At 49.5% G+C, this 25,932-nt stretch overlaps 3 protein-coding genes across 10 annotated transcripts in view; 2 read left to right on the forward strand and 1 right to left on the reverse strand.

The window, feature by feature from the left end:
* LOC309853328 (cell adhesion molecule CEACAM1-like) overlaps positions 1–6,044 on the forward strand; it is a 67,795-nt gene extending 61,751 nt beyond the window's left edge. The window contains exons 14-15 of the mRNA XM_082711159.1: positions 5,040–5,081; positions 5,384–6,044. Coding sequence (XP_082567285.1) covers positions 5,040–5,081; positions 5,384–5,467 — 126 coding nt within the window. The 3' untranslated portion in view covers positions 5,468–6,044. The remainder of the gene's footprint in view (positions 1–5,039; positions 5,082–5,383) is intronic.
* A 1,623-nt stretch (positions 6,045–7,667) lies between these two features.
* DMRTC2 (DMRT like family C2) lies at positions 7,668–24,130 on the forward strand. 8 transcript variants are annotated; one of them, XM_082710897.1, is made up of 9 exons: positions 7,668–9,581; positions 19,985–20,215; positions 20,302–20,459; positions 20,743–20,819; positions 21,092–21,275; positions 21,429–21,555; positions 22,284–22,344; positions 22,498–22,672; positions 23,542–24,130. In XM_082710897.1, exons 1-9 carry the CDS (start codon positions 9,514–9,516, stop codon positions 23,652–23,654), a joined length of 1,194 nt encoding a protein of 397 aa, XP_082567023.1. In that variant the 5' UTR covers positions 7,668–9,513; the 3' UTR covers positions 23,655–24,130. The 8 variants fall into 8 exon arrangements, with proteins under 8 accessions (XP_082567023.1, XP_082567027.1, XP_082567026.1 ...); XM_082710901.1 differs by lacking the exon at positions 7,668–9,581 and adding an exon at positions 18,785–18,968; XM_082710900.1 differs by lacking the exon at positions 7,668–9,581 and adding an exon at positions 18,980–19,318.
* LYPD4 (LY6/PLAUR domain containing 4) lies at positions 12,866–18,596 on the reverse strand. Its single transcript, XM_082710940.1, has 5 exons — positions 17,420–18,596; positions 14,501–14,687; positions 14,163–14,306; positions 13,357–13,683; positions 12,866–13,126 (listed from the first exon to the last, which is right to left on the reverse strand). The coding sequence occupies exons 2-5, from the start codon at positions 14,565–14,567 to the stop codon at positions 12,924–12,926; spliced, it is 741 nt and encodes a 246-aa protein (XP_082567066.1). The 5' UTR covers positions 14,568–14,687; positions 17,420–18,596; the 3' UTR covers positions 12,866–12,923.
* Positions 24,131–25,932: the final 1,802 nt, after the last annotated feature.

Consider the following 25,932-nt stretch of genomic DNA (forward strand, 5'->3'; position numbering starts at 1 on the left):
ATTCCCTCTCACCTCTGGTGCTGGGTGGGGTGAATTCCTGCTTCACACAGGATGACAGGCCAGGACTGGGCCTCCTTCCCCCTCTGCATTATGTCCCGTGTTGGGGGAGGGTTCCAGCATTTAGTGCAGGACACACAGTGGAGACTAACTTCCTAAGACTGGAATTCCTTTCCTGGAATCCAGACTCTGGGATCATCTGAGAAAGACTTTGCAGGGTCCATCAGGGCCAAGGTTGGGGGGGTCCCCGATATCCTCACCAGAGCTCAGCCCAGACCACTGTCTCAGGGCTCCTGACTCTAGTGACCCTGGGGCATCTGTGCCGGGATGGGGTTGGGGTTCCTGGGCAGAGCTGACTGGGAACAACCATTTCTGGCTGCCTGAGGTGGTCACCACCAGGGTTCAGTCTCAAGAGCCACATCGGGGGAGGGGCCAAGCCTGGTCCTTCACCTGAGGCTCAGCATGGACAGCACAGACCTAAAAAGCCCCCAGTCCATTAGCCAACTTCTCTGGAGGACTTGGGGGACCCCAGAGGAAGGGCAGCACTGCCAGGGAGGAACAGAGCAGTGAGACACTCTTGGCCATCCTCCTCCACCAATAATCAGGCCCAGGGAACCTTCTTTAGCGGAGCAAAGTAGTTAACAGCTGCCGTTTGATTGGCCAGCTTCTATAGCCCAAATTTGGGTTAGGTATTTGGGGTTGTTTAAAGGATAATTCAGGGACGCCGGGGTGGCTCAGTTGGTTGGACGACTGCCTTCGGCTCAGGTCATGATCCTGGAGTCCTGGGATCGAGTCCCGCACCGGACTCCCAGCTCCATGGGGAGTCTGCTTCTCCCTCTGACCTCCTCATTCATGCTCTCTCTCACTGTCTCTCTCTCAAGTAAATAAAGAAAAAAATCTTTAAAAAAAATAAATAAAGGATAATTCACAGGCCTGGCAAGTAGAGGTCATTTATCATTATACGTGGTGCATTAAGGGGAAACCAAGGCACAGGGAGATACAGTCACTGAACCAGGGTCACACAGACTGAGGAGCAGCAGATGGGAGTGACCCCGGTTCTGTGTGCAGACACAGCCCCGTCCTCTCCTCCATCAGAGGGAGGGATGCTGGTGTGGGCGGTGAGAGCAAACAGAGGCTCCCTCCATGTTTGCTCTGGAACCCAACACCCTTTGTCAGAACGAGCTGGCCGCCCCTCAGATGCCCGAGCCTCCCTCCCTATTCTAGACTTGAGATCTGATTGTTTCCTGCTGTCTTCCTGTCCCTCCCACTGGGGTGTCAGGGAAAGGACTGGCCTTCTGCTCCCCATCATGCCCCTAAAACCAGCCCAGGGTCCACATGTAGGAAACTCAGTTGCTTTGTTGGGGAAGGAAGGAGGGAAGGGTGTGGGAGTTTCTCCCAACGAGGGCAGAGAGCTTGGTGGTCAGATCTCCTAGGATCCTGCACCCAGAGTGCCTCTCTGAAGAGATGATGGGTCGTTCATTCCCTCGGCTCCCCTGTCACTTGCTCATCCCCTCGCTTTCTGCTGGTCATTGGTCTCAGCTCTTGTTCACGATACCGAGGCTGCTGGCCACACGAGCTAGAGGTTCCCGGTGCTGATGCCACCGTGATGTCTGGGTGGAGCAGACACATGACTAAGGGCCAGAGGGAACCTAAGGGTCAGAGTGTGAGGGACAGCCCTCTCCTTGCAGATCATCACCTGAACACAGACATTCATCCTTCTGCAGACAGCAGGGCCATCCTCTGGGACACCTTCACAGAGCTGTCTGGGGCCCTCCAACTGGCTGGCACCTCAGAGGAAGCTTAGCCCCAAGCCCCAGGGACCAGGGACCAGGCCCATTCTCATTAAGCCGCTTTCTGGGTTTCCCTGCAGAGCCGTTGGCCCAGCCCGCTCTCCATGCCAGCAACACCACAGTCACAGAAGACAAGGACTCTGTGGCCCTGACCTGCTCCACAAATAACCCTGGGGTCTCTATAGGGTGGCTCTTCAATGGCCAGAGTCTAAAGCTCATGGAGAGGATGACACTGACCCAGGACAACAGCACCCTCACCATACACCCTGTCAGGAAGGAGGATGCCGGGAATTACCAGTGTGAGGTCTCCAACCCAGGCAATTCCAGGAAAAGTGACCCTGTGATGCTGGCTGTGAGCTGTGAGTGACCCTCAAACTCTCTCCCTTCCTCCCTAATATTTCATGGCAAGTGGCGTGAAATGGGTGGCGGCCTGCAGGAGGTGGGAGCCTCCTTCAGGGCCTCTAGGGCAATGTGGATAAAATTCCCCAGAATCAGATGAATCTTGTTAGCATCTTGGTTCTGATTTTTACTAGTTGTTGTAACTCGGTCAAGACATTCAACCTCCTGAACCTCATTTTCCTCTTCTCTAAAACTGGAAAGAAGAAATGGACCACAGGGATGAGATCTCATGAGTTCATGAGATGAAATCCTGAGACAGCGTCACACTCAGATTTGGGGCTCAGTCAAATTTAGCAACAATTGTCCTTTGGTTATTAACATTTTTGTTGCCAGCTGTAATGTCTCAGGGAACTGGGATGAGTGTTGTCTGATCACGTTCCAGCTCTCTGACCTTCACTGGTTTACTGGGCCCTGTCCACACTGAGTTGCTCATTGTGCACAGTGGGCGTGACACCTGGCCCCTCGTGGGCAGGGAAGCAGCAGATGAGTCAACATAAATATTTCCCTCGTGCCTGGCACAGAGCAGACCTCGAACGCAGTCATCTGATGTTATTCTCCTTAATCAGTGTTGAGTGGACAGGTAAGGGCCTCCCTCCAAGACCATCAATGATGACAGAAGACACAGGGAAGAGGCATAACATGAGAGGAAAATGAACACCCTGGGGTGGGGGGGGGAAATGTCGCGATTAGACAAAGTCCAAGGTTGCACTGTGAGGAACAGAAATGATGCAGTGGCCGAGGGGATGAGGTCACTGTGGTGACAACACATTCACACACACACACAGACACACACCAGCCAGACCTCAACGCCCTTTCTTCCTCCCTAACTAGGCCTTTCCCCCATGGCTTCTCCTGGTTTGCCCAGATTTGACTTGGGACTCACTCCCCTCTGTTTCTTCTTCTTCAGATGAAGGAAGCACCACAGGCTTCCCTGTGGGGTCCATCATTGGCTTTGTAGCCGGGGTCCTTTTTGGACTGGCACTGGCAACTGCCCTAGGCTATCTCCTGCTCTGCACAAGGACTGGAAGGTACAATGACATTTCCCACACACTGATCGTGTCCCACAGCTGCCCCAAGCCAGGAGGGAGACTCTGTCCTGACCTAGGATCCTAGACGGGCTCTTCCAGGCTCCCAGCTGCCCCATGGATTTTCCTTCCCATTCCATCTGGCTCCTTTCTCGCCAGCTGCTGACTGGGGTGCTTCCTTCACAGCTTCCTTGGGTATAAATTAGGGACAATTAAGGGACAACCTCTCAGGGTTGTCTGGGTCACTTGGCAAATCTGCAGCAGTGATGACAGGACTGAGTGCTCAGCAAAGGGCATCTGTGGTTTATTTCAGTCCCCCCACTCTGTGAGGGGGATTTGCAGCCTCAGGATCTGAGGGTGGTCCTGGGCAGGGCCATGAAATGTAGAGGGGAAGAGCCTGACAGGCCAGGTGTGTCACCCCCAAATGGCAGATGCGGGAACCACAGCCCCTGATGTGTGAGACCGGAGAACCTGGGCTCACCCAGGGCTAGTCTTTGGATGTCCTTTATGCTGCTTGTCCAGGAAGATGGAGATTGTGGGCGGGCCTGTGGGGGCAAGAGTGTGGCCACAGCAGGAACACCACATTCAGCACATGCTCCACATGCTGGGGATCTAGCATACCCAGGGCTCCCCAGTGTCCTGCACAAGGAGCTGCAGCCTTGACCGTACCACTCAGTCAGGCCCGCATCTTTGATTCCTTTCCTGGGTTCTTCGTTCCTTTTCAGGACACATTCTCCTAGCCACCCATCAGGCTGCAGGTCTTGCCTTCTGGGCTTCAAGGGCCTTTCCTCATCCCCTCTCCTGGGCCCTTCCTCTGCTAAACAGCACTGGTGGAGAGAGGGGTTTTCTAACCCCTGCCTGGAATCAGGATCCTGCTTGTCCCCTGCTCTGACACCAAAGCTGTGATCTCTCCCTGCAGCCCTCACACTTAAGCCTGATCTTTCCTAGGGCCAGTGGCTGGTGTGACCTCAGAGAGCTCTGCTGCCCAGCATCCACCCCCCGTGAGTATCTTGTCAGCCTGATTGTTCTGGGTGCCCCAAGGTCCTGCCCCAATGTCCACTCCTGCTACTCAGCCGCCTGGAGCCACTGACTCTTTCTCTGGGGTTTTAACCCAGGGGACCTCAACTGGCTATATTCCCTGACCCAGCCAGGTTCAGGGATCTGTGGAATCTAGATCATGTGGAATCTAGATCATAGGTCAACACCTTACCCACACTGGGCCCTAAAATGGCCATGGCTCTTTCTCTGGGAGGTGCTCCTGCTTCCCTGTTGTCTGAGAGCTGAAGACCTGTTGCCTCCTGGGAGGATGAGCCCAAGCTTCTTCACAGCCCTGGTACTAACTCCTGTCTCTGTTCCCAGGGCAGGTTCCAGCCAGCAGCAACAAATCGCAGGTAAGCCTGCCCCCTCCACCTCTCTTTCCAGTGGGGTCCAGGCTGTGCAGGGTCAAGGCAGGGCATCCAACCAATTCAGCAACAAGGAGCAAACCCTGCTTCTTCCAGATTAACCAGGACAAGGCAAACCCTGTTCCAGCCAGGCATGACCCTCTTCAGAGACAGGACCACCCCCCACCAGGTCCTGAGTTGTCCCTGCTCCCTTGAGCTGGCCAGTGGAAACACTGGAGTCTAGCGAGGGGCAGGGTGGGCACTGAGGGCGTCAGCCAGGGGTCCTGGGATAACAGGAATGGGGCAAAGAGGGCAGTGGGCAGTGGTCTGGGACTGGGGTGTGGGCCAGCAGGCTTGGAGAAGGCTGTTCAAGAGACAGAACTGGTCACTCCCATAGAAAAATGACCTCCCGCTCTGCCTACAAACACCCATTCTCTCCTGTTTAGGACTCCCTGCCCGGCCCCACAACAGCCATTCCTATCTACCAGGTGAGTGTGGGCACCTAATGTTCTGGTCCCCGAAGCCCAAGGGGGCTGAAGATCTGCCCCCAGCCTGCCCCTGACTGTGCTTTGAGGTTCAGGAAACAGCAGTGCAGAGAGGAACAGGGGATACTGGGAGGAAATAGGCTCCCATAGAGCAGCCCAGGTTGACCTAGAAGCTGAAAGTCACCCAGATGTGTTCTATGAAGGTGACAGGGGCTCAGAGGCCTCTTCTTCTTTTACAGGAATTACGACACCCAGACACAAACACATACTGCCAGATCAACCACAAAGCAGAAATGGCTTCTTAGTTTCCGCAGGGCCTGGGGGCCGCTGAGACCCAGGACTCTAGGTGGGGTCAGGAGCCACAGCCTGTGCCAGAGAACCAGCACTAGGCCCTGAGGATATTCAGGAACATCAAGGGTTGGGAACTTCCTGATTTCTGGAGACCACTACAGGCTTCCCTGAACCCAGGAAAAAGGCCCCCATCTCCCAGGAAGTGGGGGTTCTCAGGGAAAGTGTCCTGACCGCTGACCCACTGAGGATGATCTGAGAAGATCTGGATGAAGAGGACTCATCCCCTCCTTGGTCCTTTTCTTGTGAAAGGTAATTTCTCTTAAAGAAATTCACCCAGGGGCACCTGGCTGGTTCAGTCAGTAGAGCACGCAACTCTTTTCTTTTTTAAAAAAGATTTTATTTATTTACTTGAGAGAGAGAGAGAGCACGCATGAGCCAGGAAGAGGGCAAAGGGAAAGGGAGAAGCAGGCCTCCCACGGAGCAGGGGGCTGGACCCAGAGATCATGTCCTGAGCTGTAGGCAGATGCTTAATTGACTGAGCCCCGCAGGTGCCCTGAGCATGCAACTCTTTATCTTGGGGTCATGAATTTGAGCACCATATGTGATATAGAGTTTACATTGAGAAAATAAATAAAGTGTAAAAAAAAAAAAAAGAGAAAAGAAATTCACCCGAAACTCTGGGTCTCTTCTCTCTTTGGTCACATAGGGAAACATTACCTCTGACTTGACCAAGCCTTCATCTCTGGTCCTCCAGGATAGAAGAAGAGGTGAGGGGTGTGGACTGTTGGGACCATGCTAACTAGAGCCAGGGCTGTGGCCAAATCATAAGAGCACTCAGCAGTCCTCACACCACTCAGGGACCAAAGCAATAGATCCTCGTACCACTCAGGGACCAAAGCAGTAGACCAAAGCAATAGATAAATGTGGTCTGGGTGTCAAAAGCAGAGAACATGGGCCCTCTGATGACCGTACAAGATGAGCTAGGAAGGAGCAGCCATGGCAGGCACACATCCTGGTGTGGGACCCCTTCACTATCTTTTGGTGTCCTGAGTTCTCCTCCACCAGCCCTGGTGGCCCTGAGTAGTGGTCTTCACCAATAAACTTGCCTGTCCCCAAATCCTGGATCCAGGGCACTGACACCTATCCAAAGGTTTCTTCTCTGTGTCCAAGGCCAGCTTTCAGGATGTCCTTACCCCCAAGGGTGACTTAGAGACAGGCTGTCAAAGTAACCCCAGTGGGGAAGACCCAGAATTCCTTCCCTGAGCATGGCCCTCCCAGGCACAGCCCATGACCTCTAGCCCAGTACTTCCCATCAATGTCCACTTTTCTCCCTGAACTGGACCTGATTGAAACACCACTCCCCACAAGGAAGCATCCAGGTCAGAGGCAGGGGGCTTTCCTCTCCTGTCACCCAGGTTCCCATGGTGATGGGACAAATGTCTCTTCCACCTGGTCCATGGGCATCCTCCCACCTGTGCCTCCCCTATAGCTCCTCCACACACTGGGCCCAGAAGGTCTTGGTCCTTCCCTGAGGCCCCATGTTGGGTGTTCTTCCCATGTGGGTTCGTTTGCATCACGGCACCCACATTCATACAAACAAAAGTGGTCTGAGCACCACGGTACTGCACCCACATTCACAAGTGTGTCTGCCATTGCCGGAGCTGTTGTCAGTCATGAAACTAGAGGTATGAAGAACAACCTGCAAAGTAGCACATCATTATTCAGCTCTAAGACCCTCCTCATCCCAAACACACACTTCGTGGGATTAGACAAGGTGACTCTGCTTGTTAGTTTCCTTTTGCTGCTGTGTCAAATTGTTGCAAGCTTCATGGTGTAAAGCAGCAAGAATCAAGGTGCGACCTTGATATGTCTTCTGGAGGCTCCAGGAGAGTGTGTTTCCTTGCTTTTCCAAGCTTTTGGTGGCCACCTGCTTCCCATGGCTGTGGCCCCTTCCTCCACCTCCAAAGCCAGCAGAGCAACATGAAGTCTCTCTGTGTCCTGTTTCCATCCTTCACATCTTCTCTGGCTCTGCCTCCTCTGCCCTCCTCTGTCACTTATAAGAAAGAACGCTTCTGATTATTTTGTCCAACCCGGATATACCACTGTAATCTTGCATCCCATGATTCTTAATCCTAAGTCCCTTTATCATTGACAGATTCACAGATTCTGGGCCTGAGGATAGAAACATCTCTGAGGGGCCCTTGTTCCACAGCCTTCAAGCCCTCTATCACAGCCCTCAAGGCCTTGTTCATCACCTTCCTTCACTACCAACTGCTGGGGGCAGCCTGGACTTGGTCATCTAACTGTGGAGCCACTTCCTGCAGTAATGTCTACAGCACCCTCAGTGCCCTGAGCGATGGAGACAGAGGCCAGTGCACACTCCGTGAAGCCCTCTCCATCTCTTGTTAGTAATGCTCCTTGTTAAGAATGGAAAGAATGTGGACAGAACTAGATTAAGGCTCCCAATCCCTGGGAATTGCTGGGTTTCATCAGCACCATGGACAGTGTCCCAGCCAACCTCCCCCACAAGTTAAGCAGGGAGGAGACAACCAGGGACTGCTGGAGAGACTGCCCATTTGTATTCTACAGAAGGATATAATGAGGCCGAATGCTATTACACGGACTATTCGATTCTGCTCTGTCTATCATAAACCCTTTGCACATGTCCAGCTGTTACTTGTTGGCACATCCATTTCAGCTCCCTGCTTGGCTGATTGCTGCCCCCAGAGGGTGGCCTCTGGGAGGCTGGGAGTCAGCTCCAGCCTCCTGGGGGAACCTCCTAGCCCCTGAGGGCCAGGCCCCTCTCTTGTCTACAATAAGGAAGGAATGTTTCATGGGCATCTTCGGACCCTTGGTGCATGACCTTGGAAACACACCCATCAGCCAGCTTGGAGCATCCCTGAGCACAGGGTCCTGTTTCCCAAGCCCCAGCTGAGCCCCCCAGGCAGCAAGGCTGAACAGAACCCTGGGCTGTTCTCCCAGCTGCTCCTAGCTGAGCCCTGTGTCTGATTTCAGGGTCCTTTGCCATCTGCTTGCCCTTCCCAGCAGAGCAAACATTCCACCCAAGGGACAAAAGGGGCCTGAAGATCTCCCAGGGTAGAATCCAACATCTGAGGGTTCCACATCTCCCTGCGACCCCTCAGAGGAAGAGAAAATGCTAGGGCTCTCACAGTCACCCCCATCTTCCTCTTTCCCGTCCACATCCCACCCACAGAACCAACTCTAATGCTACAGACCCAGCCCTGCCCTTCGTGGGGCTCAGGTCCATTATGTCCACTCACAGTGACCAACATGAGGGTCACCTGGGTGCTCTTATCTTTACTATTTCTTTCCTTCTGCTTTTAGTTGGGTTCACTTTGCTCTTATTTTTCTAGTTCTTGTGGTAGGAACTCTGATTGTTGATTTGAGATATTTCCTCTCTTATAAGCCTTTCTTGCTACAAATTCCTCTCTCAGCACAGCATAAGTTGCATCCTACAAGTGATGGAGATGTTTTTAGTGTATTTAATATAATTCTGTGTATTTTTAAAATATCCTTTGAGACTTCCTTGTTGACCCGTAGATTACTTACACATATGTAGCTTGCTTTACAATTGTTCGAAGATTTTTCTGTTGTCTTTCTATTGCTGATTTCTTGTTTGATTACTATTTTCAGAGAGATGACTCTGCTTTCAATTATTTTAAGTTTGGTTATAGGCACCTGTCTGGCTTGGTGGACGGAGCCTGTGACTCTTGATCTAGGGGCCATGAGTTCTAGCCCCATGTTGGGGGTAGAGTTGACTTCAAAACAAAGTAAATTTGGTTAGCTTTTAGATATGACACCAAACATAAGCCACAGAGAAGGATGAATTAATTGGACATCTTTTCCCTTGGTTATTCTTTAATAGTAGGTCAGCTGGCAACAAATTCTCATATTTTTCCTTCATCACAATATGTCCTTAGTTCCCCTTTCCTCCTGAAAATCATTTTGCCAGATCAGGGTTTGTAGTCAGCCTGAAAACCCTGCCACTTCCTTCTGGCCTCCAGGCTGTCGGACACAAAACCTACCATCACTTAAATCAGTGTTCCTTAATATGCAATGGGTTGTTTCTCTGGCTGTTTTTCAAGATTTCTTTTTTCTTTGTCTTTAGTTTCCAGAATTTTGCATGTGTCTCACTGTGATTGCTTATCGTGCTTGGGGTTCCCTCAGCTTCTTGGACCATTATTTCTTCAGGTACCTTTTTCAGTCCATACTTTTTTCCTACTTCTGGTATCCAGTGGTGTCAATGTTAGAGTCTTCCTTTTTTATTTTTTTTTTTATTTTTTTTTAAGATTTTTTATTTATTTTTTTATTTGACAGAGATTACAAGTAGGCAGAGAGGCAGGCAGAGAGAGAGAGGAGGAAGCAGGCTCCCTGCCGAGCAGAGAGCCCGATGCGGGCCTTGATCCCAGGACCCTGAGATCATGACCTGAGCCGAAGGCAGCGGCTTAACCCACTGAGCCACCCAGGCGCCCGAGTCTTCCTTTTTTAAAAAAGATTTATTTATTTGAGAAAGAGAGGGAGAGAGCGCTCACTTGCAATTGGGGAGAGGGACAGAGGGAGACAGAGGGAGAGGGAGGGGTGGAATCCTCAAGCTGACTCCCTGCTGAACACCAAGAGACCACAAGTCAAGGAGTATGGGCTGGCTCCTGAAACTGGAGAAGGCAAGAAAATTGATCCAACCCCAGAACCTCCAGAAAGGAATGTGGTCCCGCCAATAACTTTATTATAGCCCAGTAAAGCCCATGGTGGACTTCTGACCTCTGGAACTGTAAGAGAATAAGTATCTGTTGCTTAAAGAGAATAAGTACCACCATCTTCGTGGTAATTTGTTACAGCAGTAACAGGAAGCTTATAGAGACCGCATATTGGATAATATTGCTGTGTGAAGATCAAATCGGGGGAGCCTGGTAATCGTAGGGTGGATATATAGGAGAAAATCCTTGTTCTGGTGAGATACAGGTGGAAGTAGTGAGGGTGAAGTAGTATGATACCTATAACTTTCAATTGGTTTATTAAAAAATCATATGTAGGGAGCCTGGGTGGTTCAATCATTTAAGCATTTGCCTTCAGCCCAGGTCATGATCCCATGATCCTGGGTTCGAGTCCTGCATCAGGCTCTTTGCTCAACAGGGAGTCTACTTCTCCCTCTGCCTTTTGCCTCCCCCCAATTCATGTGCTCTCTTTCTCTTAAATAAATAAAATCTTTTTTAAAAATCATATATAGGGTGCCTGGGTGGCTCAGTGGGTTAAGCCGCTGCCTTCGGCTCAGGTCATGATCTCAGGGTCCTGGGATCGAGTCCCGCATCGGACTTTTTTCTCAGCAGGGAGCCTGCTTCCCTCTCTCTCTCTCTGCCTGCCTCTCCATCTACTTGTGATTTCTGTCAAATAAATAAAATCTTTAAAAAATAAAAAAATAAAAAATAAAAAATAAAAATCATATATATATATATATATATATAATGAAAATGATTTGTGTGCATACACATGCATACATTTAGATCTATACAGACAGAATACAAATGTGGCATGGTAAATAGGGATGAGAGGTATCTGGGAGTCCCCTCTCATAGTCTTGCAAGTTTTCTCTAAGTTTGAATTTTTTAACGGGGGGGTGGGGCCTTACATTTTTGAAGTACACACAGAAGTGTTTACAAACAATACTATATGATTTGTAACATATAATCCAGTGCGTGGAGGAGTAGAAGGGAGGTAGACCCAACAAGGTTCATCATGAGTTGATACTTTGGGGCTGGAGATGGGTGCATGGGGTTTCCTGATACTATTCTCACTAGTCTAGTGAACTACAGTCCACTTGTATATGTTTGTATACAAACTCTCTTTGTATTTCTTTGAAATTTGCCATATTAAAAGATTTTAAGGAAGGAGAGAAAAAAATCCAATCGAGAAGTTTTATCAGAGTTCCACAGAACTTTCAATTCAGATCATCTCAAAATCATAGAAATTCATCCTTGGAATAGAAAGGGAACATCCCCCTAACTTATTCCAAGGCTAGTATAACCTTTAAACTGAAATGGGAACAACAACAGAAGTACAGAAAAAGGAAAATACCAGACCAATCATACTCATAAATAAAGATGCAAAAATGCTAAACAAGATACTCTCAAACCAAATCCAATAGTATATAGAATAAAAACAGTACACCGTGACCAACTTAACGTTTGTCCCAAGAAAGCAAAGGTCATTGAACATTAGAAATTTATAAATGGGGGGCACCTGGGTGCCTCAGTCAGGTAAGCATCTGACTCTCGATTGTGGCTCAGGTCATGATCCAAAGGTCCTGGGATCAAGCTCCACATCCGTCTCTCCTTCTCCCTCTGCCTACCACTCCCCCTGTTTGTGTAATCTCTCTTACTCTCATATAAATAAAAAAATCTTTTAAAAAAAATTATAAATGGGGGACACCTGGGCGGCTGTTAGCTAAGCGGTGGGCTCTTAATTTCAGTTGGGATCATGATCTCAGGACCCTGGGATTGAGCCCTGCATTAGTCTCCCCTCTCAGCAGGGAGTCTGTTTGTCTCTCTCTCCCTCTGCCCCTCTCCCCATCCTGCTTCCTCTCTCTCCCTCTCTCTAATAAATAAAATCTTTTAAAAATTAAAAATTAAAACACCCAGATGATACCCAATTCTAATTCATAAGTCCTTTCATTTTTTTTTAAAGATTTTACTTATTTGACAGAAAGTGAGTGAGCAGAAGTAGGGGGAGCAGCAGGCAGAGGGAAAGGGAAAGGCCCAATCCCAGGACCCTTGGATTATGACTTGAGCCGAGGGCAGATACTTAACTGACTGAGCCACCCAGATGCCCCAGGCCTTTCATTTTAATGGGGAGGAAATTGAGGCCCAGAAAATGGGAGAGATTTGGCCAGGATCTCTTGAGTCAGGGGATGAATGGACTAGAGTTCAGGTCACCACAGGAAGGGGAAAAATGAAATATTTGGGGGAGGGGTACCTGGCTGGCTCTGTTGGAGGAACATGCGATTCTTGTTCTCAGGGTCATGAGTTCACACCCCACACTAGGTGTAGAGATTACTTTAAAAAAAAAAAAAACTTTAGGGGTGCCTGGGTAGCTCAGTGGGTTAAAGCCTCTGCCTTTGGCTCAGGTTATGATCCCAGGGTCCTGGGATTGAGCCCCACATCAGGCTCTTGGCTCAGCAGGGAGTCTCCTTCCTCCTCTCTCTCTCTGCCTGCCTCTCTGCCTAATTGTGATCTCTGTTTGTCAAATAAATAAATAATTTTTTAAAAAATCTTTTTAAAAAAAACTTTAAAATAATTTTGGGGGTCCTCCTGGCTGCTGGGCATGACTGTCACTTTGCTAGTGACCCTCCTCCCCAACCCCTGCTCACTTCACCATGCACACTGCCCACTGCCTGCCCCTCCCCCCCCTTCCAGGGTCTGTTTGGCTCCCCTCACACCTTCCACGCCCCCACAACCCTCAAGGATCACAGGACAAGACAGAAAGGCAACTCTATGACTTTACTGGGTAACAGGAAGGGGTTGGTGCAGTCCAGCTAGATTGTCAGTCCCTGAAGGCCAGCAGAAGTCCTAAAAGGAGGCTCCAAGCAGGATTCCAACTGGAGGGCTCTGTGCCAGCAATCTGGGCCTTCTGTAAGATGTTGAGGACCTCGGTCACTCTGATGTTCCCAATATGGTGATAATTTTCTAAAAGTTTGTGGTGTCCACGAGCACAGCCCAAGAGGAGGAAGGTGGTATTGAGTAAGCCTGTAAGACAAACAGAGACGGATCAGGGACACTTCCTAGATGCAAGGGCCCTGCCCCTGCTTCCAGACGCCCCTCCCAACCCAGGACACTGGCTCTCCCACCAGAAACTTGGGTAACAGCCACCTTAGTCCTTCCGCCTTGGAATTCATGTGCTTGGCCCAGGCAGCCCCAATCCCCTCTTCCAGACTCTTGCAGAGTGGGAAGGCACTAAAGCAAGTTTCTCTTCTCACCTGCCTGAAATTTTAAGGTGGAACTATAACACTGAGAGGCGTCATAGGGGCAGGAATCAGTGGTGACAAAATTTGGGAGGCAATCCTTGGAGTGCTCGCCCACACAGGTTGGGCAACTATGGGGAGAAAATGCTGTAGACTTAGGAGTTCTGGCCTTGAGTTTCACAAAAGGATCCAAGTTGGTGAGGTTATTGCAGAGATATGTCCGGCAGACGCGGCTGTAGGAGGCAATGGACAATCCAGGCGGCGAAACAAGGTAGGAGACTTGCTGGGGGTAAGATGAGGCTGGGCTGCAGCCCTTAAAACCCACAACTCCCCTTCTGGTCCCTGAGAAGCAGATTAGAGAGCTCTGATCAGTGCTGTTGGCCATACCCAGAGCCAACCCTCCCACCCTGCACCCTGCTCCTCCAGCTCACTCTGCCGCATCACCAACTTTGCCATGAGGTCTACTCGTGGCAGCTGCACAGGGCTCAGATCCCAGGTCTGGGGTCTCTGTCTATCTCTCCTCATCAAACCCTCCCCACAGTAATCCCCCTGTTCCTCTCTCCCCTGTGTCCCTTTCTTTTATTCTCTCCCAGACCATCCCCCATCCATCTGGGATCACCTCCTTTCTGCCTTCCTATCCAGCCCACACCACACCCAGCCAGGTCCTGCCCTCTCCTGCCAGTGTCTTGACATTATTTCCAAAGATACAATGGAGTAACTGTTTGGAGCTCGAGTCCAGAGTCCTTGGGTGCTGGGGGTCAGAAGAGCCATCAAAAAAAAAAAAAAAAAAAAAGTAATGTATCAAAGTCACTTTCCTTCACCTGTCTCGATGAACACCAGTGTCTCCTCACAGCCCTCACTCAGCTTACACACCATGCTCCTCATCAGAAGCCACTTCCAGTCATGAAGAGAAACAGATCTGAAGAGTGAGGACGTTGCTTCATAGCATAAAAGAGCCGCGGCCCCTAAAGGAAGAATGCCCTTCCAGTCACGGGCCCCTCACATTGCCTTCTCAGCCCCCCAGTTGCCAGCCAAGAACTTGGCCTCCACAGGCCCTGAACCCTGAGGAACCCAGATACCCAGCCCTCCTTCCTCTAGTTACGTGAATCCAGCCTCCCACCCTCTGGGGTCCCAAAGCATCCAGCCCCACAGGACATACGAGGCACAGTGGAGATGGCCCCTAGGAGGCAGAAGAGATGCACAGGGCTGAAGTGCTGGGGTCCCATGGTCCTGGGTTGGGGTCCTGGATGCTAGAGGTCAATCCAGAACCAAGATCAATCCAGGTATCAAGCTCTGTTCTCGTCAGTTTCTGAATTCTCTGTTCACCCGCCTCTGGGTCGCTGTTTCTAGAGCAGAAAGTTGATTGTCAGGTTTTGTGACATAGGCTCCCTGTGACCTTCAGGGACACAAGACTTCCTGTCTTCTTAGTGTCCTCTCCAGCCTGCCCTGAACCCACATTAGCGTCTCATCATGACCCTCACACTCCTGCTTAGGTCCTCCCATTGGACACTGTGCTGAGCGGAGCTGACTTCCTCAAAGGATCAGTGTCACACAGGCTGTTCTCCAGCCAGAGACAATGAGATCAGAATAACAAGGGGGTGTGTAGGGAAATTGACTGAAATATTACTAAATAACTCTTGGTTCAGAAAAGGATATTGAAAAGTATTTAGAAGTGAATAATAATGAACATAGTACATTTCTCTCTCTCTCTCTCTCTCTCTCTCTCACACACACGCACACATAAACTGCATGTAAAATCTGGTGAAAACTAATTAAAGTCTATATTCTAGTTGAGAGTTTTATGCCAATGTCAAGTTCATGCTTGTATACTGCAGTTGTAGAAGATATCCCTGAGGGGAAGTGGAAGGAAGTATTTATGGCTTTATGACTTTTGCAACTTTTTGTGAGTCAATAACCATTTCAAAACCAAGTTTTTTTTTTAACTACAAGTCAAAATGTGGGACACAACTAAAGCAGTGTTTACAAGTAAGTTTATGCTTTCAATATATTTGTCAGGAAACAGGAGCATTAAAAAGCATGGTCATGGATTAACTCAAGAAGTTGTACAAGGTGCAACAAAACACCTGCCCCCCCCAGCAAAGGACAGAAATGAAGATAATGACAGAAATCAATGAATTAGAGCAACAAAAGTTATTACAGAAAACTTAACATTCATTCTTTGACAAAATCAATGAGATAATTCTCCAGCAAATCTAATCAAGAGAAAAAGAGAAGATGCAAATAAAATATCAAATTAAAAATCAGAAGTAACAGAGAGTGTTTGTTTTAAAAAAAATACAAGTATACTTAAGAACTCTACATTTATAAATTTGAAAGCCCAAATAAAGTAGGGGAGCCTGGTTGGCTGGTTGAAAGTTCATCACGCGACTCCTGATTTCAGGGTTGTGATTTTGAGCCCCATGCTGGGTATAGAGATGATGTAAAAAAAAAAAAAAAAAATCTTTAGAAAACCTGGATGAAATGGACACATTTCTAAAATAATGTGAAATGCCAAGATTGGCATAAGAAGAGTATATACAATGCCTTAAAGCAATTAGAATGCCCAAGGACCTCTGGAAAACTGACAAGAAAAAGAGAATAGCCCTAGTAGGAAAATGGGCCAAGCATATGAAGAGGCAATTCTCAGAAGAGCAAATCAGAAAGGCTAAAAAATATGTGAAGAGACACTCAAGCTTAACAATAATCAGAGAAAGGCAGTCTATCAAACTGTCCATCTCTCAGACTAGCAATGGACCAAACAGCTGGAAAAAGATATGTGTTGGCAGCAATGTGGGGATACAGATACAGGGACCCTTGTGTCCTGCTGCTCATGGGGTTGTTGGGAGGGGCACAGGACCTTCTTCTGGACTCTGAGGAACAGTTGAAAGTTCTGATCAATGTTTCGGGCCCAAAGCAGCATTGCAGGGAGGAATCTGGCAAGACTAAGTCAAATCAGGTTTACAAATTTCCACTTCTATTATGTCCTAGGTACACGTAATAGAGATTTCCACCTTCATCCACAAAGTAACCTATATCAGGATGCAGCATTATTACAGAGATGGTGAGTTGAAGGCAATGTGGGCATTCTTGGCTGAGACTCAGTGAACACACAACATTCAGGGGACACACACTATGGAATATCATGCAATTAAAAAATACTGATTAGACATACGCATAACATGTACATGGCTGGATCAGAAAAATTCAGTGCTGATTATTTTAAATAAAAACACTATATTACTTGCATAAGTTAAAACCACAGGCACAGGGTTGCCTGCGTGGCTCAGTCAGTGAAGCGTCTGGCTCCTGATTTCAGCTCAGGTTCTAATCTCAGGGTCATGAGACCGAGCCCCACCTCAAGCGCTGTGTATAGTGTGCAGTCTGCTTAAGACTCTCCCTCCTGCTTCCTCTGCACCTCCCCCATGCTCTCTTTTTCTCTAATAAAATCGTTTTTTTAAAGTAATAAAATAAAACTACATGTGCAGGGGTGCCTGGCTGACTCAGTAGGAAGAGCATGTGACTCTTGATCTCAGAGTCATGTGTTTGAGCCCCATGCTGGGTGTACTTAAATGAATGAATGAATGAATGAATAATAAATTTTTTTTAAAACGTGTGCACACAAGACACCACACATCTTAGAAGAACACAAGAACCAAAAGATAGGCGTTAGACACTAGAAGTGAGTGCCTACAGGAGGGTTAGGGAATACAAGTGGGGAATGAAGATTACTAGAAATACTAACTAAAACAATGTAGGTCATACAAAAGTTCACAGGCTTTGGACTCAAAGGTGGAGCAAGGTTAGAATCTTTACCCCTCCACTTACTGGATGTGCAATCTTGTGTAAGTTGTTGAACTCATTTATAAAATGGACTAATAATACATCTCATGAGAATGCTATTGAAAATTACTAAGCTTATTAATATAAAGTATCAGGCAAGTGCTAAACTCTCCAGAAATGTTGGCTCTCCAGTCCCTCTCCGTCTTTCCACTATCTAAAGGATCAAGGTCAACCTCTTTAGTAGGCAGTCAAGCCTCCCACACCCACATCCCCCACTGCTAGATTGGCCCCAAACAACCTGTCCAACTTTGTCTAGTACTGCTCGCCTGCAACAGCAGTCCAGGTAGAGGTCACTTCTGCCACCCTTTTCTGTCCAGAATGCCTGGCACACGGGCTCTGTAATTCAGGAGTCTGTAGCAAACAAAGGCGCTGAGACCCGCAGAAAAGATGGAACACAGGACAGGGAAATGAAGGCTGACAAAGGATCACACAAAGGGATTGGGCCAATCAGAGAAGATAGCACACACCGGCCTGGAATGCAAAACGACAGGATCCAGAAGTCTGAGCACAAATGGAGACACAAACAGAAAAAAAGCGGAATGAAATTCTCACGGGGAAAGGACGAAGAAGAGGTGGTCAGAGGGGATGCTACGCCTGCAAGAGAGAAACCGTGCAGAGGAGGAGGAGCAAACGTGGCCTATAACCTTGCAGGGAGTCAGAGGACCAGCACCCAGAGCACAATGGGAGAGGCAGGAAAATGAGGCCTGGGACACAAAGACGTGGCACTCAGAGGGAAAAGGAGACCGAGGCAGGAAGCGCAGAGAAAGGGGACAACAGGAGCGGGTGGGAGGGAAACCGTGGGACGCACGGAGAAGGCAGGTGAGGATGACAGAGTGGAGCCCAGATGCAACCGATGAACTGAGGCAAAACCGAGGAGGGAGATGAACGCCGAGAGCAGAAAGGGACGAAGGGACAAACTACAGCCGCGTCTCGGAAAGAGAGGGAAGAGGGACGGTGGGGGGCGGGGGTGGACAGGGCCAGGCGATTCGGAAAATAGGATCGTGGAGGAAGGGGGTGCGAAAATCAGCAGGATGGACAGAAGGACAGGAACTCTCAAGAGAACGGGAAAACCGAAGTTAGGAAAATCAGCGCCTAAACGGACAGGAAGAGAGACATGGAAAGGGACGCAACCCGAGGTAGGATGAGGGAAGGAAACGGGAAAATCAAAAGAAGAGGAAACGCATAAAAGGAGAAGGGCAGATCTGGAGCTGGGGCACAGGGAGAGACGTGAGAGAAACACGAGCGTCCACACAGCGAAGAACCGCCCGAGCGAAGCCGAAGCTCGGAGCGCAAGAGGCAAAACCGCGCGGTGCAAGCTACAGGACGAGACTGCGCGTGCGCAGTTGGGTCCAGGTCAACGCCTGGGAGGTCAGACCCGGCAGCCGTTTCTGCGGGGGCGGGGGGGCAGGGCCAGTCTTATCCTGGGAGCAGTACTCGACGCCCCATTGGCCACCTCCCTCAAAGGGGAGCAACAATCTAGGAAGGCAAGCCACAGGGGGAGGGGCAAGTGGGGGGAGGGATAAGACTCAACTCGACGCGCTATTGGCTGGCCTGACAGTCTGGCGCGAGCCAAAGCGGGCTGGAGGTAAGGGGAGGGCCCGTCAGTGAGGATCCTGAAGTGCATTGGTCGCTTGCCTTGACGGCGGGACATGACGCTTGAAGCTCATTGGTCCTTGTGAGAAGGGGCGGGAAAACAGGCTCGAGCGCGGCCGTTCCCCACGCCACTTCCTCACCGCATCCTTTCGCGTCCTCCTGACTGTGTCTGACTTTGCTCGCTCGAGGCTGTGGTAACCGCGGGCCGAGGACGCGAACACGACCCCGCCCCTCCCTGTCCCTTCTCCCCTTCTCTGTGGCGCTGGACCCCCCGCCCCCACCCCACCCCCGCGCTCCTCGCGCCCCTCTCCTCCCCTCCCCCACGCCGTGGGCCCCTAGGCGCGCTCCTGGACCCTGGAGCGAGGCGAGGCCACAGGCCTGGCAGCTGAAAGGGGGTGCACGCGAGTAACAGCCGCGCGTGGCGGTGGTGCGCCGCGGGGAGGTGGGCCGGGCGATGCATGAGATCGGTTGCTGGGAATGGGTAAAGGCCCCCCAAGCGCTGGGCGCAGTGATCACCAGGTTTACGTCAGAGTTTGGAGGGCATGTGGGTGCAGGACGGGAATCCGTGCTGTGAGGAGGGGGCCTGGCATCTGGAAGGGGCTCAGTAAACGTTTGTCGAGTGAATGAAAATAATTCTTGAAAGTGGGGCGAGGAATCCGTGAGAATAAAGTAATAGCGGGGGTGGGGGCGGGGAGGCGGCAAGAGAGCGTTCTGATTTAAAAGGGGAGCAAGGGGAACGTTGACTTGCAGGAGGTACATGACGCTGAGAATTGAACGGGGGCATGAACGCAGCTGTCGGAACTGGATCGGTGCAGGAGGGAGGATGGTAGTCGCCTACGGCAGGAAGAACTCTCCGAACAGGGCGTTGGGGGAAAGGGGGTGTAGAACCCGGGAGGGGGGGGCGTGAATGCAGGGGTATGAGCGTGGGGCTTGTGCAGGAAGAAGCACAGGCCAGCAGCTGAGAAGGGAAGGGGGAGAGGGGCGCCCGGGAAGAAGGCAAGCCTTCTGGGAAGGAGGAAGTCCGAGGAAGGCAGTGGGGTGAAGCAGGGAGAAAGCAGGCGGGTTGGGGGGGGGTGCGAGGAGTGAGGGTGAAATCTGAGTCTGCAGGTGGGTGCTGTGGAAACCCCTTCAGGTGTGATCTCCCAGGGGCAGAAGGGCTGGTCAGGAGAGGGCCCACGTGGCCGCCCTGACCTCCCACTCCTGCCCCCAGATCCATGGAAGCCAAAGAAATGCCCGCTGTTGTCCACCACTGTGCCTCCGACTCTGCCCCAGGGGGTGAGACCAGAGCCCCCCCAGGCACGGAGCTTATCCCCAGGAGAGCTGTCAGTCGCTCTCCCACCTGTGCCCGCTGCCGAAACCACGGGGTCACTGCCCACTTGAAGGGCCATAAGCGCTTGTGCCTCTTTCAGGCTTGCGAGTGTCATAAATGTGTCCTCATCTTGTGAGTATGAATGAGTTCCAGGGAAGGGAGGAGGAAGGGCCTCATCTAAAGCGAGGCTGACTTTTGACCTACAACCCCTGTTTTAGGGAGCGCCGGAGGGTCATGGCTGCCCAGGTGGCCTTGCGTAGGCAACAGGAAGCACAGCTAAAGAGGCATCTGGCTCAGGGACTGATGAGGAGAGCTGCAGCTCCTCCCAAAACTCCCAGCCATGTCAAGAAGGGAGCCACTCAACCTGGGGTCCCCAGTGAGTGTCTGGCCAGGGATGGGTCCAGGTTTGGGGTGGAGAAAGCATAAGTAGGAAAAAGAGTCCTAGACCCTCCGTTGGAATTGGTATGTGACCTCAAAGTGTTTCTACTCTCTGAGCGGCCTCAGTCTCTCCAACTTTAAAATGCAGTCAAGTGTTGGGAGGATATAGTGAGATCCCTGAGTAGAAAAAGGCCAGAGGGAAGTACGAGCTCAGTTTGCAGTTGGAGTGGGGTGGAGGTCAGGAGAAAGGGTTCATCAGAGCTCTCCCTGCTCCCTCACAGCTGAAAAGGAAAACATAGCACCCCAGCCTCAGATGCCCCATGGGGCAGTCCCACTGGCACTGACGCCCCCTGGGAAGGTAAGGAGAACCTGGGCCCTGGAGGAGTGACTCTTATACTAGCCCTTGCCCAGACCCCCTCCTTCTGTGCCCTCAACACTTGGGTTCTAGAGCTAGCCCTGATTTGCAGTATCCTCCTGGGCAAATCACTTCTCTTCTATGGGTAAAAAATGAGAGGGTGGTATTTTCAGCCCTCAAGTCTAAAGTTTTGAGGTCCTGAACCCACTCTAGAATGTACTCATTCCTTCCCCAGCCTTGTATCTTATTCCAGCTTGTGTTCTCTGCCCTTGCAGGATAACTCCCAAGGGCCTTTGCTGCTCAGTCGTCCCCCAGAAGCCTTGCCTTTGTCCTGGACTCCAATGCCTCCAGGCCCTTGGGCTCCTGGACACTGGCTGCCTCCAGGACTTTCCATGCCACCACCAGTGGTATGCCGCTTGCTATGCCAAGAACCTACTGTCCCTCTGCATCCCTTTCCTGGTAAGATTAATACAATATTCCTTCAGCAAATATTTGAATACCATTGTACTGCTGTACCAGAAAGAGAAGAGGAAGAAGATGCAGAGTAGGAAGGAAGATGGAAGTCATGACCTTTAACCCCTGTACACTCCTGCATTCTCTTACCCTCATTAGGCTTTGACCCTGGCACTTCCCTCCGGCTGCCCACTCATGGGCCCCTCCCAACCTGCCCAGGATCTCGCTCGATACTGACGACTCCCCTTTCTGGAGAATCCCAAGGGCCCTCTGCCCTGCCCCGCGCGTGAGTAGGGAGGGAAGGATATTTGTCTATAATGTGCCTAATACTGTCCTGGACACCACAGTAGATGACATAGAATACAAGGTCTCAGACTAACGTGTGAGGATGGGCACTCCTTCCTCTGCCATTGCCTGACTGAAAACTTTTGTACGAGTATCTTTACCTCTCTGAAGCTGGTTTGCTGTCAGTAAGTTGGAGACACAATTACCACCTTGTTTTTGCTTTGTCATGAGAATTCGTGATAATGTATGGAATACACCCCAGCAGAGGCTCAGGACTTTAATAGCAGTAGCTATTAAATCCTCTTAAACAGATAAAATGGAATCAGACTGCCTGCTGAAAGGGTGGGGTGGGGTGGGACCTGATGGTGAGAGCCTCAGAGGCCTACAGTAGAGGTCAGAGGCCATTAGAGAAAGTTTCTTAAAGGTACTCCTCAAGTTCCATGGGGATTGGGGAACTAGAGGAAGGCAACTAGACTCTGGTAGGGCAGGAACAGCCATCCCTGTCCCTCTCGCTGTTTATATGTTTTTTAAAAATTGACACCACTGCCACAGTAACTCTGGGGGAAAGAAGCTGGCAGGGATTTTCATTTTATAGCAAACAAAACAGGCCAAGACAGGGGAAGGGACTTGCCCAAGTCCACAAAGCCTAATGGCCCAGCAGGTACCCAGACTTCCATGTATACATGCCCATCCATGTGTTTAACCCCCTTGTTATCTTCTTGCTTCTAGATGCTCAACTCTGATACTCCAGCCCTGTGGCACCCCAGACCCTCTTCTGCTGCAGCCACAGGTCCTGGGAAAGAAGTGGAATCCAGGACCCTGGGAGGAAATCGAGCCTGGGGAAAGGAAGATAAGGGATAGTGAAGTAACCAGGGGCTGAGAGAGTACTTGGAGAGTGGCAGAGTGGGGGTTCCCACTCTGTTTCTTTTCTTTTCTTTTGCAGGCCCCTGGAGCTTCTCGCCTGGCCTGGACTTCTGCACCCTCAGAGCGGCAGCTGCAGCGGGAGGCAGCTGAGGCTCTTGTGGGTCTGAAAGACTCTTCCCAGGCTCCCCGCCTGACCTCTTCTGTTCCTCCCAATCCTCCTTGGATCTCCCTGCTCCACCCCTGTGGCCCACCAGGTAACCTGTTCCCTGAAAGAAGATGGGATAGGAATGGTTGGGAAATGGAGGTACCAGGGTAGGTAGGGACTAAGCAGGGTCAGCATGTTGAACATCTTCAGACTCAGGCCCCAGGCTTCTCAACCTAGCTCCTGGAATTGCAGTTGAGAGTTGTTTGGCAAACCAGTTTTACTAATTTTGTGCTTAAAAGCAAATGTCCCATGCCCTGATGTCAAGGAAAAGGGGGCTTGGAGAAAAGCAGGGACTTGCCCAAGGGCATATGGCAAGGCTGGCAGAGCCTGATCTCCTGACTCCAGCCTCAGGCTCCCTGCAGCTGCCTGTTGTAGATCTGATAACTGCCTTCAAGGACTTTCCATTCTAGTTGGCAAAACAGGGTGCCTCCACAAAGCTCAGTGACAAACTTTGAAAGAACTAAAGGAATCTTGAGGAATGAAACCTATGGGGACAGAGAGGGAATGCTGAGGATTCTTCTGTCCAAGATGGTGGCTTAGGTTTGGTGTGTGGGTAAGGAAACCTGCCTGGAAAAACCGCTGGAACAGAAGGAGATGAGGCTGGAGAGACTTCCCATCCCGGAGGTCTGGGTGCCAGTCTTAGGAGTCCAGACCAGCAACTGTGCATGAAAGGGAGCCAGGGAATATTTCTGAGCTAGGCAGGGACATAGAGACCCTGAGCTTTAGAAGACAAGTATGGTGGTTCTGATGGAGGGATCAAAAGAGACAAGACTGGAGGTTGAAAAATCAGTGAGGGGGAAGCATTTTCTAATCCAGGTGAACAAGGATGAGGCCTGGATTGAATGGGGTAAAAAGAGGGGGTTGCTGGGAAAGGAAATGGATATGACCCAGTCCTACCCCCTTCTTTCCTGCTTATAGCTCCTGCTGGAGGAAGAGGATTCCAGCCTGTTGGACCCTCTCTCCGACCCAGCCCAGCCCCCTCTGTGGCTCTGCATATTGGGCGTCTGGGCTCTATCTCCCTCCTAAGCTAGAGGCCCAGAGATGGAAGCCTTGTTGGGGAAGAGGCAACAGCCTGCGGGCACTGCATATTTGGTATTTTGCTTCTGGATTTATGTATGGAATTTAATGTAGTACAAGCTTCGAGCTTTTCTTTTTTTTTTTCTTTACTTTTTTTTTCCCTTTTTTTAAAGCTTTCAGGTGCTTCATTAGCTTTTGGTTCCTTTTGTAGTGTGGGCATTTCCTTGACTGAAGTGGTATTCTCTTACTCACTGGGTCCTGGGACATTTTTAAATCCCCAACAAAGTGAGAGATGTGCAGTTTAAGCTAACCAGTATCTAAATAGGTTTTTGCATGAGTTCACTTTCCAGAATACTTATATAACCTATGATTCTATACATACCTGTGCGCTCATGTCTGTCTCCATATAAGCAAAAACAGGAGAGTATTTTCATTTTGTGTCTACCTTTGGGTGAGTAACTGAGAAATAAAACTTTGTTGTTTTAAGCCACTGAGATTTGGGGATTGTTTGTTGCCGCACCGTAATCTAGTCTATCCTGACACAAAGGACTTGTTCAACCTACTTTTCAGTAACTAGCACAAATAAATACAAACTTGGATTTCTTATAGCTATATAAGAAAGGTTGGTAGAGGAAGATAGTGGGAGACTCACTGATTCAACAATGAAGTTCCTGCTCAGTGCCAGGCATAGATCATTTCCAGCTGTCAGAGGGCTACAAACTGAAATGTATACAGGGCCAAGCAAATCATGTAAATGAGTAAAGAAAACTGGATGAGCCCTAGAAAACTGAGAATGCATGCCCTGCCTAAGGAGAGAGCCTCCTTTACCTTAGTGGATTGTTGCCAGGGAGGACAGTGGCTATTGCCACAATTTCTGGTTCTTCAAGAGAAGCTGAAAAATTGAATTTCTTTGTAGAACGTCTTAATTTTCAAATGGTGGCTCAGTTTTCTTCTTTTTCAAACGTTTACATTTTAGAGCAGTTTTTCACAGAAAAATTGAGCACACTGTAAGTGTTCTCATGGTCTCCCTGCCCCCACACAAGCACAGCCTCCCCCACTATCAACATTCCCCACTAGAGTGGTATATTTTTTAAAGTTGATCAACTTACACTGATGTGTCATCGCCACCCAAAGTCCATAGTTTACATTAGGGTTCATTCTTATTTGTACAGTGTATGGATTTGGACAAATATATGATGACATGTATCCACCATTATAGTATCACAGAGAATAGTTTTGTTTTGTAAGATTTTATTTATTTATAGAGAGAGCACAAGCATGGGGAGAAGCAGGCTCCCCACTGAGCAAGGAGCCCAATGTGGGACTTGATCCCAGGACCCTGGTATCATGACCTGAGCCAAAAGCAGACACTTAACCAACTGAGCCATCCAGGCACCCATATTGCACAAGAAAGTTTCACTGTCCTAAGATTTCTCTGTGTTCCACCTACTATTTGTCCCTACCCGCACTAAATCCTGGCCACCAATGACCTTTTTACTGTTTCCATAATTTTGCCTTTTCCCCCAGAATGTCATATAGTTGGAATCCTATAGTATGCCTTTTCAGATTGCCTTCTTTCATGTAGCAATATGCATCTAAGTTTGCTGTATGTCTTTCCATGTCCCGATAGTTCCTTTCTAATTAGCACTGAATAGCATTCTATTACCTAGATGTACCACAACTTCTAATGATTTTTAAATTCTCTATCTATAGAATTATTGAAAAATGTTGGAGAGTCTTCAGTTGTGGATTCAAATCCCAGCTTGAGGTCAAGCAACTTGAATCTCTAAAACTCAGTTGCCTGGTTTGTAACCACCTTAGAGAGTTGTTAAGATTACAAATCTGTAAAAATTAACACCAAGGATGTATGGGTGCAAGGATGTACTACTGAGAAACCATGTCATCTGAAATCATAGGCTCTTTGAAATCATTGTAATAGTGAGAAGGGGACATCTCACTCTTGCCTGAAGGATCACTGTAACATAGAGAAGCAGCTATGATTTCCAACCCGGGTGCTGACCTTCCCCGTCTTTTCTGAAGAAACAGGACTTTGTGTCTGCTTCTCTGCCCAGGCAAGATGCTGACTCCATTATATAGGAACTGCTTTACCTTGAGTCCATTAAAGCTCTGCTTAATATATAAATTTTACGTAACATTCTTCCCCAAAACCTGTATTATCCCCATGTCTTCTTTTGTTTGGTGAGGCACCCTACACAGTTCCTCTGGACAGCTCTTTTTTTTTTTTTTTTAAGATTTTATTTATTTACTTGAGAGAGAGACAGTGAGAGAGAG

This window comes from Mustela nivalis (genome assembly GCF_964662115.1).
Source record: "Mustela nivalis genome assembly, chromosome: 18".
Classification (NCBI taxonomy): domain Eukaryota; kingdom Metazoa; phylum Chordata; class Mammalia; order Carnivora; family Mustelidae; genus Mustela; species Mustela nivalis.

Bases quoted from the DNA above. Each gene is read 5' to 3' on its own strand.
- DMRTC2 (XM_082710897.1), top strand. From the start codon at position 9,514: ATGTGTCTCACTGTGATTGCTTATCGTGCTTGGGGTTCCCTCAGCTTC. The intron at 22,345-22,497 runs GTCCTGGGAAAG...TTTCTTTTGCAG, and splicing joins CTCTTCTGCTGCAGCCACAG to GCCCCTGGAGCTTCTCGCCT. The intron at 22,673-23,541 runs GTAACCTGTTCC...TCCTGCTTATAG, and splicing joins CCACCCCTGTGGCCCACCAG to CTCCTGCTGGAGGAAGAGGA.
- LYPD4 (XM_082710940.1), bottom strand. From the start codon at position 14,567: ATGGGACCCCAGCACTTCAGCCCTGTGCATCTCTTCTGCCTCCTAGGG. The intron at 14,307-14,500 runs GTATGTCCTGTG...TTCTTCCTTTAG, and splicing joins GGCCATCTCCACTGTGCCTC to GGGCCGCGGCTCTTTTATGC. The intron at 13,684-14,162 runs GTGAAGGAAAGT...TCTGCTTCTCAG, and splicing joins ACTGGTGTTCATCGAGACAG to GGACCAGAAGGGGAGTTGTG.